We start from the raw sequence: 16168 nt of genomic DNA, 5'->3' as shown, positions 1-16168 counted from the left end.
GCAAGCAACAAAACAGACTGTGATTGCATTACTCGTTTATTATTGTTTGTTTTGATTTAGGCATACTATTATTGTTTGTTTTGATTTATTTGTGATTTATTTGTTGTTTTATTGTTTGTTTACTCTGACGGTCAAGTTTAGATTTACTGTGACGAAAAATGATGAAAGATAAAAGCAAAGTAGTATGATAAATAACAACATGAAAGATAAGCATCCTGATATAACAAATCACAGTATATGACAACACTAGAGTAAAAAAAAGTTCAAAAACAAACAACAACCTAAAAGTCAGAAGGACTGAATAGGTGCCTCGGCCTCCTGGTCCTCAAACCCCTAATCCGCACTGCGAGTGGCGTGTGGTCGAGAGAATCATCTGACTCAACGGCCTCAACCTCCTCAATCTCAACTGACTGCTGGACTGCAGGATCAAATGCAACTGTGTGTCCAGACTCCTGAGTCGGTAACATACCGTAGGCAGCTCTCACGATAGGATCATCCATGGAGATGTCAGTAAAGTACGTACCGGGATGATACTGTGTGGAGGTGCCAGCAAAGTCTGGAATAGGAGGATACTGCGTAGGCTGTGAGCTACCAGGAAAGTGTGGAAAGGGGTTCAGCATAGTGAACCCTGGTAGATATGCAGGAGGTACATACTGGGTCGGATCATAACCCGGAGAATACAAACCATCAGGGTTTGGGTCGATATTGAAGCCGAGTCCCTCCTCCTACAAATTTACAAACAAGTTGTGAATCATTTTTTTTTTAAATGCACAAGATGTATATATTAAAAAAAAACTTACCTGCGTAGAGAAATACTAAGTAGGGATCTGCTCCTGAGTAGGGACGGCCTACTCCTGAGTAGGGACGGCCTGCTCTGCAGCACGCCTCCTAAGCGTCTCTTGTCCTCTATCGAATGCCTGACCGACAGTCTCAGCATCCTGGACTGAAGCCCACAATGCCTCGTCACCACCGTATCGGACGTATATATCAGGCTCATCCGATATGTCATCAATCTAATCACATCCAGGCAATCCTGCACATCTCAGGAGAGAGTCTAGGCGCGTCTTGTACCCACATTGGCAGACCGCAGGTACATTGTGCTTTAGAATGGCTTTTCCGAGTCTCTTCCAGCCCCGCACTGTGGCCATTGTCGTCACTATGACACAGCTCTTCACCAGATATAAGGCCTGCAAAAAAATTTACCCTAAGTACAATATATCAATGCTGTACAGATGTAAATATTACAAGTTTTTTAAAGTAAACATACCGTAGATGCAAACGGTGCGCCGGCTGGAATGATACCATGAACTCGTCCTCGTCGATCCCTCGGCCTCGGTGCACGCTCGTGAGGGTTGTCGGTGATACACCCCTCTAAGTACACTGTGTATGCGCCACACTCCTGATACCAATCTCTATAAGGCCTGTATTTTTTTGAAAAAAAGTCATCAATGCGACGTATAATCCATGACAACACTAGAGATTAAAAAAGAGAGATTCTTACACTGGCGGTACATCCATGTGACGGTGCTCATCAGCTATAGGTGGGTCGATAGCGGATGCCAGCTGGACGTATGCTCTGTACCAGTGCGCCCAATCTCTGCCAGGAGAGATGTCTCTGGCCAAATGAAGCTGTCGCCAAACGTCCTCACTGATCGGCTCTGGGGAGGAGCTGTCTGCCTCAATCCAAACTGTCTCATGACCCGACCGGGGTAATGATGCTCGACAATCTGAATTTAGTAGGTTTTTTAATAAATGTTGTCATGGCTAAAATTTGTAAAATAAATTCAAAATACGGTACCTGAAAACATATGAGGGGCACCTCGACATGCCAGTAACGCTCCTACTGCCGACATCTCTCGGGCAGTATCTCAAGATAGGTCTGATGTACCCCGTTTACCTCGAGCTGAATTCATAGATTTTAACACTTACATCAATCAGATGTGCCAAGATTTATAAATTTATTTAGATCAAATTTTAAATAAAATAAGAACTAATTTTACAAAAAATAAATTAAATTTCAAAAAATAATTATAATTTGGGTATTAATTATTTTGGTCAATAACTAATTTTACAATTATTTTGGTGAATAATCAATTTTGGTACAATAAGATAATTATTTTGGTCAAATAATCAATTTTGGTACAATTTTACAATTATTTTGGTGAATAATCAATTTTGGTACAATACGATAATTATTTTGGTCAAATAATCAATTTTGGTACAATTTTACAATTTTGGTACAATTTTACAATTATTTTGGTGAATAATCAATTTTAGTACAATACGATAATTATTTTGGTCAAATAATCAATTTTGGTACAATTTTACAATTATTTTGGCGAATAATCAATTTTCATACCATTTCATAATTATTTTGGTACAATTCCATAATTATTTTGGTACAATTTCACAATTACTAAATAATTACATGATCCTAAACCCTAAATATTTATCTTACTCCTACTCCTACTTTAAACTAAAATTTAAATTTAGAAAGAAGAAGAAAATTACCTGATTTGAAGGGATGGCTTTCAAATGAATCGTATCAAAAACACGAGACAGCGGGCACTACTTATAAGTACCATGGCCGCTTCGTCCCATGCCGGTGTGGCCGCTACCCTCCAAAGCGGCCAGCCCGCTTCCCTCCCATGTGGCCAGCCCGCTTCTTTCGAATGCGGCCCAAATAAATGCCTGCTTCCCCCCCAAGCGGTCCGGTTCCAGGTGCCCGCTTCTAGGGGAAGCGGCCATGCGAAATATGTTAATTCCAGACAAAATTGGTGTTTTGGTTTAATAATTTTTAAAAAATGGTATTTTTAAAAATTTCGGTGTATTAGGGCTGTAAATGCCCTATTATCTCATCATATAGAAACACTACTAGAGTGCTCCCGACACCTTCAATTGAAGTCTTGCACTAGGGTTATAAATGCCCTATTATCTTGCCATATAGAGACACTACTAGAGTGCTCCCAACACCATCAATTGGAGTGGTGTATTCAGGTTGTAAATGCCCTATTATCCTGCCAAATAGAGACACCACAAGAGTGCTCCAAACACCTTCAGTTGGAGTGTTGTATTAGGGTTACAAATGCCCTATTATCTTTCCATATAGAAACACTACTTGAGTGCTCCATGCACCATCAATTGGAGTGTTCTATTGGGGTTGTAAATGATCTATTTTCATCCTATATAGAGACACAACTACAATGCTCCGAGCACCTTCAATTGGAGTGTTGAACTAGGGTTGTAAATGTCTTTTTATCTTGCCAAATACAGACTCCACTAAAGTACTACAAACACTTTCGATTGGAATGTTGTATTAGAGTTGTAAATGCCCTATTATCTTGTCATAGAGAGACACAACTAGAGTGCTTCAAACACCTTCAATTGGAGTGTTGTATTAGGGTTGTAAAAACCCTATTATCATGCCAAATAGAGACACTACTGGAGTAACCCAAACACCTTCAATTGGAGTTCTTCACTAAGGTTGTAAATGCCCTATTATATTACCATATAGATAAACTACTAGAGTAGTCCAAACACCTTCAATTGGAGTATTGTATAAGAGTTGTAAGTGCCCTATTATCTTGACGTATAGAGACACTGCTAGAGTGCTCTAAGCACCATCAATTGGAGTGTTGTATTAGGATCGTAAATGCCCTATTTTCTTCCCATATAAAGACGTAACTAGAATGCTCCGAGCACCTTCAATTAGAGTGTTGTACTAGGGTTGTAAATGCCCTATTATATGGCCATATAGAGACACTACTAGAGTGCTACAAACACCTTTGATTGGAATGTTGTATTAAGGTTGTAAATGTCTTATTATCTTGCCATATAGAGACACAACTAGAGTGCTCCAAACACCTTCAATTGCAGTGTTGTATTAGGCTTGTAAATGCCCTATTATCATGCCAAATATAGACACTACTGGAGTAACCCAAACACCTTCAATTGGAGTTCTGCACTAGGGTTGTAAATGCTTATATTACCATATTGACACACTAGAGTAGTCCAAACACCTTCAATTTGAGTATTGTATAAGAGTTGTAAATGTCCTATTATCTTGACATATAGAGACACTGCTAGAGTGCTCCAAGTACCATCAATTGGAGTGTTGTATTAGGATTTCAAATGCCCTGCTATCTTGCCATATACAGACACTACTAGAGTGCTCCCAACACTATCAATTAGAGTGGTCTATTAGAGTTGCAAATGCCCATCTTGCCAAATAGAGATACTACTAGAGTACCCCGAACACCTCCAATTGGAGTGTTGTATTAGGGTTGTAAATGCCCTATTATCATGCCATATAGAAACACTACTAGAGTGCTCCCAACCCCATCAATTGGAGTGGTGTATTCAGGTTGTAAATGCCCTTTTATCTTCCCTTATAGGGACACTATTAGAGTGTTCCAAACACCTTCAATTGGAGTGTTGTATTAGGGTTGTAAATGCCCTGTTATCTTGCCATATTGGGACACTACTAGAGTGCTCCGAACACCATCAATTGGAGTATTCTATTAGAGTTGTAAATGTCCTATTATCTTGCTATATGAGACTCTACTAGAGTGCTCCGAGCACCTTCAATTGGAGTGATGTACTAGGGTTGTAATGCCCAATTATATTGCCGTATAGAGACACTACTAGAGTGCTACAACCACCTTCGAATGAAATGTTGTATTAAGGTTGTAAATGTCTTATTATCTTGCCATATAGAGACACAACTAGAGTGCTCCAAACACCTTCAATTGGAGTGTTATATTAGGGTTGTAAATGCCCTATTATCATGCCAAATAGAGACACTACTAGAGTAACCCAAACACCTTTAGTTGGAGTTCTGCATTAGGGTTGTTAATGCCCTATTATATTACCATATAGACACACTACTAGGGTGGTCCAAACACCTTCAATTAGAGTGTTGTATTAGGGTTGTAAATGCCCTATTATCTTACCATATAGAAACACTACTGGAGTGTTCCAAGCACCATCAATTGGAGTGTTGTATTAGGATTGTAAATGCCCTACTATCTTGCCATATACAGACACTACTTGAGTGCTCCGAACACCATCAATTGGAGTGTTGTATTAGGGTTGGAAATGCCTAATATCTTCCCAAATAGAGACACTACTGGAGTGCCCCAAACACCTTCAGTTGGAGTCATGTATTAGGGTTTAAATAACATATTTTCTTGCCATATAGACACACTCCTCAAGTGCTCCAAACACAATAAATTGGAGTGTTGTATTCGGGTTGTAAATGTCATTTTATCATGCCATATTGGGACACTACTTGAGTGCTCTCGACACCTTCAATTTAAGTGATGTATTAGGGCTATAAATGCCCTATTATCTTTCCATATAGAGACACTACTAAAGTGCTCCCAACACCATCAATTGAAGTGTTGTATTCAGGTCGTAAATGCCATATTATCTTGCCTTATAGGGACACTACTAGAGTTCTCCAAACACCATCAATTGGAGTGTTGTATTAAGGTTATAAATGGCCTATTATCTTGCCATATAGAGACACTACTAGAGTTCTCCGAACACCATGTATTAGGGTTATAAATGCCCTGTTATCTTGCCATATTGGGACACTACTAGAGTGCTCCGAACACCATCAAATGGAGTATTGTATTAGGGTTGTAAATGTCATATTATATTACCATATAGACACACTACTAGAGTGGTCCAAACACTTTCAATTGGAGTATTGTATTAGGGTTGTGAAAGCTTTATGAACATACTTCCACACTGAATATGACCTGAATTATTTTTGTGTACAAATAAAATCATCCCGCAATTACGAAAACAACAGTGTTCATATCGTAATTCATGTCTACAAATTCCTCAATGTGATTTCTCCAACAATAGTTAATTAATTAATTAACAATGTTGGTTTCAAATTATCCCCATCAATGACAGTTTGCCTCCAAAATACAGCATCCTGCATACCAAATGAACCCGGTTCATAAGGGTTGACTATGTATTTTGTAGTTGAGTTGTTATCGCCTGGTGCTAGATCCAGTCAAGTACATAACTTTGTAGAAGTAGATCCGAAGCATTTATTTTAATCTGATGTGTCACGCCTTTGTTATTGGATTAGGAGATGCGACAACATAACGCATTCATCTACCATCCAGTCAACTTATATTGCCACCAGAAAACAAATAGACTTAATTAAAAAAAAACTTAGTAGTCAGTTATTTAGCGATGTGCTTCTCTATTATTGACTTAATTATAAAATTATTCGAACATGTCAAATTTATCCACACAAATGCACATCAAATTATGCATACATATTTAATTGGCGATAACACATGTGCCTAAGTTATATGTAAACAAATCACAAAATACCCACACAATTTGAATGTATGTCATAGACAATTAATTTAATCTCATCACTTTACAAATTAAATTCCAACTCCATTCCCGCTATCATGTTAAATATGTATCAAAATCTAATATTCAATTCAAACATCTAATTTAACCACACCAATCAAAAACACATATTATAAAGGAGTTCACTTACGTGATAGCGATCAATCCAGAAAATCCAAATCGATAACGACTGTTCAAAATCAACGCGGCGTAGTCGAAATTCTAATCAAACATATGATCGAATACTAATCAATATCAAAACAATTATCAAAATATTTCTTTTATATTTTCTCACATTTCCTCTTATTTTCTTTTTTTCTCTTCACATTTTCATTCTTTCCTTTATGTTATATTTTTCTTTTATGAATTGGTAATAGAGAGAACTCCATTTAAGGGGTTTACGGGGTCAAAGGGATGGGGGTTTATGCATAGGAGTTTTTCTCTTCACATTTTCATTGTTTCCTTTATGTTTTATTTTTCTTTTATGAATTGGTAATAGAGAGAACTCCATTTAAGGAGTTTACTGAGTCAAAGGGATGGGGGTTTATGCATAGGAGCTACGTGGCCAAAATGCCACGTTTTCCTTTCTTTTATAATATTTGTAATTTAAACCTTTGAATTTTCTAAATTATTTGTAAATATTTTTTATAATCTTTTTACTTTTTTTTTTGCTCTACACCTTTGAATTTGCAATAATAAAATTATCCTATTTAATTATCGATGTCCGAATAAATAATTTTTTATATTGTCGACACTGATAAATTAACATAAAAATCGCAACAGAAAATACTAATTATTTATTTTTATTATAGTATCAAATAAATAAAAAGAAGAAAACAGTTTTTCATTAATTTTTATTAATTATTTGCAAATTAGTTACAAGTTTACGAATTATAACACTATGAATTATTTATATATTATTAATAGAAGTTTATTTATTTTAGTTATTTGTAAAAAAAAAAAAATTGTATATGACATATGATATGATTAACCGTCCCCCTCTGAATTTTGAAATTCAGTGGAAAAATACGAGTTTGATACCATTTTGTCTCTCCCTGGAAATTGTTTTGCCCCTCCCTAGAACTGAAAATTTCATCAGATTAGTTCAAAAGCATCGTTAATGAAAAATTGTGTTGTTTTTATATAAATTTTATAGAAACTTATGGGTCCGGGCCAACTTTGCTTTTTTTAATATATAAAATGATATTATTTTGTTATTTTTATTATGTAAGAGTATGTTATTTTTATTGTTTTTTATTACGTTGATTGTTTTTTTGTCTAGTATTCGATTAGTTAGTTAATGGGTTTGAATCAGGAGCGGATCCAGAATTTTAATCAGGCATAGATACAAAAATATTGACAATAGTATTTTTTTTTTCTCTTGATGAATCATAGAAAAGTAGTATATAGGGATCTAAACAAGTCACGTCACGACACAGTTCCGTCAGGGCACATGTGTCAGTTACGTGTTATGATTCGCATGTCCTGTGTCATGACTATCTTTCGAAAATTTGACACGACAAGGCACATCACGTAAAATATTTAGTCATAACACAACATTGTGGTCACGTATAATTAAAATCGTTAGATCTTAATCGAATGGTGAATCCTAAATAAATTAATCAAAATTATTTAAAAAAAAAAAGTTAAACATGATAGGTCACGTTTGGACACGTGATCACGTGCCATCATCCTTTCAAATTTAGTTACAGTACGACACGACACGTGATCGAATTCACGGTATATATTTATATACTTAGTAGTTGATCTATTTTTTCTCCTAACAAATCAACGATTCTTCTAAGTGGAGTAACAAACCAGACGGTGTCTTTTCTTTCTTTCTTTCATTTACGCAAATCAATATGCACTGACTTCTTTATCCGTGCAAAATTTCTTCTACTAGACCGTGTATTAAATTCAGGGGTATGCACTATATCTATTCAAGGATATGCACAAGTATAAAATACCACCGCGTGTAAAAAAAGTTTCGAATGTGCCTACCCCTGGATCCATTTGGATCCACCAATAGTTTGAACCCTATAAGCTATTTGAACTTGCATATCCCTTAATCCATTTGAATCCGCCAGTGATTTAAACTATATAAGCCATTTGAACCTGATTCCTACACCTCTCCTGCGTCCTCCCCTGATTATATGCATCAGAAGAAAACAGATAGATTACCTTCGTATCACTATTTTAAGTTTTGTGGAGTTATATTCAAATAAAAAGAGAACAAAAAGAATTGTTAACTCTGGATGCAAGAGAGTGTGAATCACGGCCCGGCAGCAGCAATAAAACCCGACCGGTCTATTTAAATTTCCAACCAACCCGATCCATCATAACTCACCAGGTCGAACTGGTTCTATTAGACCATGTCTCACTGACAGACAAGCCCACTCCACGATTGACACAGTCCGCCTAAACATTGCTGCAGCGGCGTAGTCTGTAGCTCTAACTGTCCCACTGCACTGACAGCTCGTTCCAGCAAAAACCTCGCAAAATCCCCAAAATTCGAAAACCAAAACCGAATTTGAAAAATGGGATCGACAGCAGTGGAATCGACAACGGTCGAATCGACCGACGGCGTGAAGCTACACACGCGGCTCTTCAAGGCTGCTGAACCGGAGCCGGAGAACCTGGCCGTGGTCCTGGTGCATCCGTACAGTGTGCTCGGAGGCTTCCAGGGACTCCTACGCGGGATCGCCACTGGACTAGCCGAGAAGGGGTATCACGCGATCACCTTCGACATGCGAGGAGCGGGTCGGTCCACGGGTCGAGCTTCTCTGACTGGATTCGCTGAGGTAAACGATGTTACGGCTGTCTGCAAGTGGGTCACTGAATCCCTGCACCCCTCTGGGATTGTTCTTGTCGGATCCTCAGCAGGTGCGATTTTATCATTTCCTGTCGAAGTATCGTGTAGCCTGGATAGGTTGGAGCACTATTTGAGTAGGGTTTGATGCATAGATCCACAAACTGTGGGATAATTGTTCAATTGCAGTAAATCAGGGTTGATAGCATTGCTTACAACTAAATATTTTATGCAGATTCATTGGCAAAAATAATAAAATTTAGGAAACTGATGATCTGTACCTCCTCTGGCAAACTCAATAGTCAATATTGAACTTTGGCTTGTTGTGATCAAATGAGCAAATTTAAGCAAGCTGCTTCATCCAAACCTTGGCTGAAATTATTGTGATCTATGGCTATTTGTATAGTTGAAGCTTAAATTGTAGTTTTCTAGAGTTACTGCAGCTACCTGAGAGTTAAAATTTTATTCATGAAGCTGGGGTTATTATAAATTGTAGGAAAATGTATTTCAGTTCAAGTGTAGCTGGTTTTATATTAAATCTTTCAACTAATGCTTGTGTACTACTACGAGTACTTTAAAGGGCATCTCTCCATAATCCGTTATTTTCCGAAGGCATTTGATCATGGAGGTGAATTGTGTCCAGTTTTGGAATGTGCCTACCTGTATTTTGTGTTCTTAAATTATAAGTCAGATAGAGCAATGTGTTAAGGTATACTCATTTTAACATACTAGATCTTTTTTTCTTTCCTTTTTTTTACTTAATTCAGTGGGAAGATTGCTGAATTGCTAATCTGTAGTATTTAGCACAAATACTAGTGGCTTATAAGACTGATGAGCTGATACAGAGTGCTTGTATAAAGTACCAACCCATTACATAGTATATAAGTATGGCTAAGAATGCTTTTATTATTTATAGGTGCACCTATTGCTGGCTCAGCAGTAGACAAGATAAATGAAGTTGTTGCTTATGTCAGCATTGGCTACCCCTTTGGTATGACAGCATCTATCCTATTTGGGAGGCACCATCAAAATATTCTAAAATCAGAGAAACCAAAACTTTTCATAATGGGTACCAAGGACGGGTTTACCAGTGTAAAGCAGCTGGAAAACAAGCTCAAGTCATCCAAAGGCCGAACTAAGACGCAGCTGATTGAAGGGATAGGGCATTTTCAGATGGAGGGCCCCACTTTTGATAACCACATGGTTGGTTTCATTGTTGATTTTATCAGTTTGTTATCTCAGAAGAAAGTAGGTGAGTCTGGGTTGTGAGCTTGTATTTGTGTTTGGTCAGTTGATTGTTTATTCTTTACTAATTTCGTTCAGCTAGCTGACCTACTTGATGACCTAGTCTGCTATATGTAAAGAATTGGTTTTTTTATGCATATTGCTTTAAATGGTGGTGCTATTAATTGTTTTGTTTGTGCTCTTTTTTCTTACTATTCTTTTCTTTCTTCATGTACCTTGTTGTCTTTAATCAATTTGGCGGGGAGTTTTTACATGGCAATTTCCCTGCAGTGTTGACATAGTTAAGTGTACCAACAACCTGGTATGTTACTATTGTTTACTACATGACTTTAATATCCCGCTTACTTTAATGCCTTCTTTTTCCATGTTAAAACTTAAGTGCCTTTTTCTGAAAATTTGAAGGTTTCCAATTCTCCTGAGAGACCTTGGTCTGGCTTGCCAGTTCTAGCAGTTTTTTGCTGTTTGATTATCTGCATCTCAAAGGAGATCATAAATCGAGTGGTATGATTGATCTTAATATTTAGTCCCACAAATTTTATCATCCTCGTCAGATGTCGTTTGAATGACATACAGAAATAATCAGATCCTGATTCAACATGCCTCAACTGGTGAGAGAACTGGAGATCTTAATGAGTGAAGTGCAAGAGATGTACCAGACAATATGGTAACAGCTTTTGTCAAATTAAAGCCATTAACAGCTAGATACTTGTTGGGAATAGAAAATTAGTACAGTAACAACCTCTGCTTAATTAAAATTAGTCCTTATTGATCCAGCACAACCTAGAACTCTAGAAACTTCATGTGTTACTATGCCAACTTCCATCCTAATTTTATACTATTTCTGATGAAAGTAGAGTTGGAAAAAAAACCGTGATTACAAAATAAATGTAAACGAAAAGGCGTTTCTGTCTTTCAGGTAAATATTCTAAACCATGCTAAATAAAAGATAAATATTCATATAGCAATTATGGCAAACTTTGTAAATTTTGGGCCGGGCCTGTTACAGAAAAAAAGCAACTCATTTCAAACAAGAAATATAAACAAGTATAAAGGAATTGTCACATATTTATAATTAGTTTTTGGTGTTCTGTGCGAGTATATTTTTGGAGAAATAAAAATTGTGAAAATAGGAATTGTTTAAAAACAGAGATGTCATAATTGCAAGTTCCAATTCTAAATCCAAAGATTGTAGCTTCTTGATCACGTTGTACAGTCTCGGAATTTAACCCGCAAATCATAAAACCACAGAGAAAATAAAATGTCGAGCTGCAGACCAGTCGAGCAGATGATCTTCCTCACCACCTCCGATGGAACAGAGTTCATGGTGACGGAGGCGTTGGCAACCATGTCTCAAACGATGGGCAACCTGATCAAAGACGGCTGCACTTATATCAACATTGAGCTGCCCAGCATCACCGCCAATGGTGATCGAGTATTGCGAGATACATGTCTTCAAGCAAAAGAGGACCAAACCTTACTACACCAGACGGGAGCCCCATAATGTTGACTTAGAAGGAAATCGAGAACTGGGACAAGGAATTAGTGAATGTCGTTGTAGAGATGGTTCTCGATCTTATTATTACATCATATTATCTGCGCATCCCGGAACTGCGGGATCTTGCCAGCGGAAATTTGGATGAAGAATTTCTTAGAGCATTGACGATGTATTTTCTATTTAAAGAGATGGATGAAATAGTCAAAAAAGCAACAGATTCTGCCTGATTTAAGCCACCTACTGTTAGATTCTTGTTTGGAAGAGAGATTTCTACAGTTATAACCTCTGCTTAGATGTTTAATTAGTCCCAAGTGTTGTTAGGAAGAGAGAAATGCCGATTAATATGTAATAGTGATCAGATGATCAAAGGATGTTTTTTCTAATAATAAGAATGTTTTATGGGATCAGATGTTATATAGGCTGTTTGTTGTTGCTTACATAGTTAAAAAAAGATAAATTAATGCTATCATTAAAATACATCGCTTTAGTCTACGTTTTGAATAGATTTTGCGTTAGCAAAATAAAGACTGAAAAATTAGGGGAAAAAACTTGTGAGCGATATCCTATTATTTGAATTTCTATCGTGGGAAAAATAATTCTATTATGATTCAATTATTGATCTAATGACAGACGGAAGTTTTTTTTTTATTTTACCTCTCGTGTTGGTAAATCTTTAAATTTAAATTAGTGAAAATACTATTACATTTTGACAAAAATGTTTGCTAGGGGTGCAAACGTAGCGGATAATGCTAATACCATATCCGTATCCATTTTACAATGAGCGGATACGAATACGAATAGTAAACAGATATCAAAATTTAAAATCATATACACCTTAAATGGATACGGATACTGAGCAGATAATCTATGGATACAAATTCGAATACAAATACGAAACAAATAATTGTCAGATAATTGAGTCATGCACTTTAAGATACAAAAGAATGATTTGTTGTTGTCTTGAAACAATGGTTAAAACCAATATAGCAGAGACTAAAAGCATAAAGTCTTGAATGGAAAAGAATGGAGAATGAATAAATGAAGATAAAAATGAAAGGAAATTGCGTTATTGTATCACCATCACCAACGAAAAATATATTAAATTGAAAACCATATCGTATTATCGTTTATACCACAACCAAGGTTGAAATGAATATGGGATAATATATAACAACTTCTATCGTATTGCGGATATGCATACGGATATTAACCTTCATAAAATTATATGTATCCGTATCCGCCAATTTTTTACCATATGCAAAAATTATCCGTATTCGTATTCGCGCTAACGATGATTTTCGATCTTATTCAAGCAGCAGATTATCTAGCCATCCAAGGACTGTTGGATCTGACATGCAAAAAGGTGGCTGATCAAATGGCGAATAAGACTCTTGAGGAGGTCCGTAAGATTTTTAATATAGAAAACGATTACACATCAGAGGAGGAAGTGGCAGTTCGCCAGGAACACCCGTGGGCTTTTTTTATTAGAAATTTCAAATTTTCCATCTCGCTTTATTTTTAAGGGTACATTTGGATGCACTCTAGAATAGCTACTATTTGAGAATAGTGTTGATGTGGTGTTATTCGAAATAGCAAAAATGTTGTTTAGATTGAACATTTAGAATAGCGATGGAGGGATTGAACATTTGAGAGAGCACCAATTGTTATTCCGACTTTTTGTAAGAATAGCGGAACAGCGCTATTCTTGCTGTTCCGAATAGCAGCAATTGAATATGTTTGGATGGATCGAAACAGCGTTATTCTCAATACATCCAAACATAGCCTAATATAGAAGAAAATTTAGCTGATTGAAGTTCCACTGTCAAATTCATGTATCAAATATTCAGCTTCATTTTCTTATATTTATATAATTGTTCTGGATTTGATATTTTGGACTTTATTAAATTCCAGCTGCTAGATATAACTGTCTCCTCAGTTTATATAGAGAGAGAGAGAGATGGGCTATGGTGCATTGTAATGCACGGAGGGGTTTATGCATTGGACCATAAATCTAAAATTCAAAATCCAAATGGTTGATCCAAACCGTTCATCTTGTTCTCCATATTAATATGTACTTGGAGACCAAATTTTATATTTTTCTGAATTTGTTTACTATTTATTAAGTATTTTACAAAATTGTTGATCCAACGGTGGCTGCTGATTTTACTGTTTTGTTAAGCCGCCGTTGGATCAACAATTTTGTAAAATACTTAATAAATAGTAAAAAAATTCAGAAAAATGTAAAATTGGATCTCCAAGCACATATTAATATGAAGAACAAGATGAACGGTTTGGATCGGTCATTTGAATTTTGAATTTTAAATTTATGGTCCAATGCACAAACTCCTCCATGCATTGCAATGCACCATAGCCCATCTCTCTCTCTCTCTATATATATATATATATATTTTTTTTTTATTATGCTATATCTTTTTTTAAATGCCGGTAGCTGGTCTTTACTAAGCTCAAACACCGTATATTTTTTTCTCGAATGAAAACGTGAATCCAACTGTCAAAATCAGCTAGATGTCTATAGAGAACCTTCCACTTTAACACACATAACCTAAATATCTATAAATCATTATTAATTCGATTTCGATCCAATGTCCATCAAAATTTCCTCCTCCCATTAAAATGACCTATTTTTTTTTCTAAATTATGATTTTTTTGTTCCTTTTTGGCGTGCTTTTGTTCGTTGAGTCTAAATCCGCTGAAATAATTCAAATTTTTAGTTTAGATCCGAATCGTCCGACCAATATTCGGACAAATTCAACCCAAGGTGAAATATACATAACCTCTTAATATATTTCTTTTTTTTAATAACAGACTCTTGTCTGTTTCATTAAGGGTGTGCTCCAGAACCTGTCGCGCAGAGGAAGGGGACGGGAGACGAAGGGAGGGTAACACGGCTCGTGTTACTCCGTCTACACCCCGAATCGGGGGGTATGAATTTCGGAAGCTTTCAACGTAGAATTGACCCTGCAACAGTAGTGTCTCCCCTTCCTCTCCTCTTCGATTTCTTCGTTCTGGAGCGAGTAACTATAGTGGGCAGCTCCGGTCTGCCTTCGTCTCCCCTTCCTTCCCTTTAATGAGAGGTTTACTCTCCGTTGTGGAGCACGCCCTAAAGAAACAAAGTTAAGTTACACATGAATTCTTGCCGGGATTTAAATTCAAAATTTGCACGCTACGATAGGTGTTTATTTGTTCATGGGCCCGGATCATTTGACTATTTCGGGCCAATCCGGTCTATACTTATAATGTACGGAAATCTTTTAATATACTTGCGGATTTAATCGGATGATTTGGATCTAAATTCAAAATTTGAGTTCATTACAATACGAATTCTTTGTTCATTGTGCTTGGAATTAATGGGACTGAGAATATGTTATTTACCTTGGAGATGGATGCTATTGTTCAATGAGGAGAGTTCAAATGCCTTAATTTTTTATGCCTCTATCATGTCTCTATTTTTAAAAACTTAAATAACTCAAAATTTAAAACTTAAACGTCAAAATAAAACCATTAGATGTGATCTATGTTATTTTCTCTATGTGACCATAAAAAATTGTCACATTTTGATTTTGCTTTTATATGAATTAATAAGTTGAAAAAATCAACGTCTAGAAATTATCCATATTATTATACATTTTTACAAGCTCAAGATGACAATCAAAACAAAGTTGAAATACTATCATTTTTTACACATGCATAGATAAAATGATGTAGTTCATATCCAACAGTTTTATTTTGAATTTTAAGATTTAAATTTTGAGTTATTAAAGTTTTTAAAAATGAAGGCATGATGGAGACACAAAATTAAGACATTTGAACCCTCCTCTTGTTCAATATATCATCTGCGAGAATTGCAATTAATTGCGGCCATTTTTTTTAATACCCAAAAAATATATAAAAATAACCTCCTTTTAATTTTTTTTTTATATATGCCCTAACCGGCATGTAAAGCATTCAAAAATACACATAATTGATATAAATTTCAACTTATTTGGATTTTTCTATAGTCAATTATGAATTTTCAAAGTTTAATTTTCGAAAAAACTTTAAACAGCCATAACTTTAAACAGCCTTACAAAGTTATGAATTAAAATGCCCCGTTTAATTCCGAAGTAGCGCAGCCTTACTCTACATGTATACATATACATATACATATACATATATAGAGTATGACTACGCTACTTCGTGAATTAAACAGGGCGTTTTAATTCGCGCTCATATCTCTA

At 36.0% G+C, this 16168-nt stretch overlaps 1 protein-coding gene across 1 annotated transcript; it reads left to right on the top strand.

Annotated features, from left to right (window-relative positions):
* Window positions 1–8646: 8646 nt before the first annotated feature.
* LOC144560848 (alpha/beta-Hydrolases superfamily protein) lies at window positions 8647–10599 on the top strand. Its single transcript, XM_078310078.1, has 2 exons — window positions 8647–9264; window positions 10107–10599. The coding sequence occupies exons 1-2, from the start codon at window positions 8919–8921 to the stop codon at window positions 10457–10459; spliced, it is 699 nt and encodes a 232-aa protein (XP_078166204.1). The 5' UTR covers window positions 8647–8918; the 3' UTR covers window positions 10460–10599.
* Window positions 10600–16168: the final 5569 nt, after the last annotated feature.

The sequence above is a fragment of the Carex rostrata genome, chromosome 10, assembly GCF_964058835.1.
Source record: "Carex rostrata chromosome 10, lpCarRost1.2, whole genome shotgun sequence".
Lineage (NCBI taxonomy): Eukaryota > Viridiplantae > Streptophyta > Magnoliopsida > Poales > Cyperaceae > Carex > Carex rostrata.
Note: the sequence above shows the minus strand (reverse complement) of the source record. Positions and strands in the feature narration are given on the sequence as shown.

What these genes read in the sequence shown, in the direction of transcription:
- LOC144560848 (XM_078310078.1), top strand. Translation starts at nt 8,919, where the DNA reads ATGGGATCGACAGCAGTGGAATCGACAACGGTCGAATCGACCGACGGC. An exon ending in TCTTGTCGGATCCTCAGCAG is followed by an intron (nt 9,265 to 10,106) that starts GTGCGATTTTAT and finishes TATTATTTATAG; the next exon opens with GTGCACCTATTGCTGGCTCA.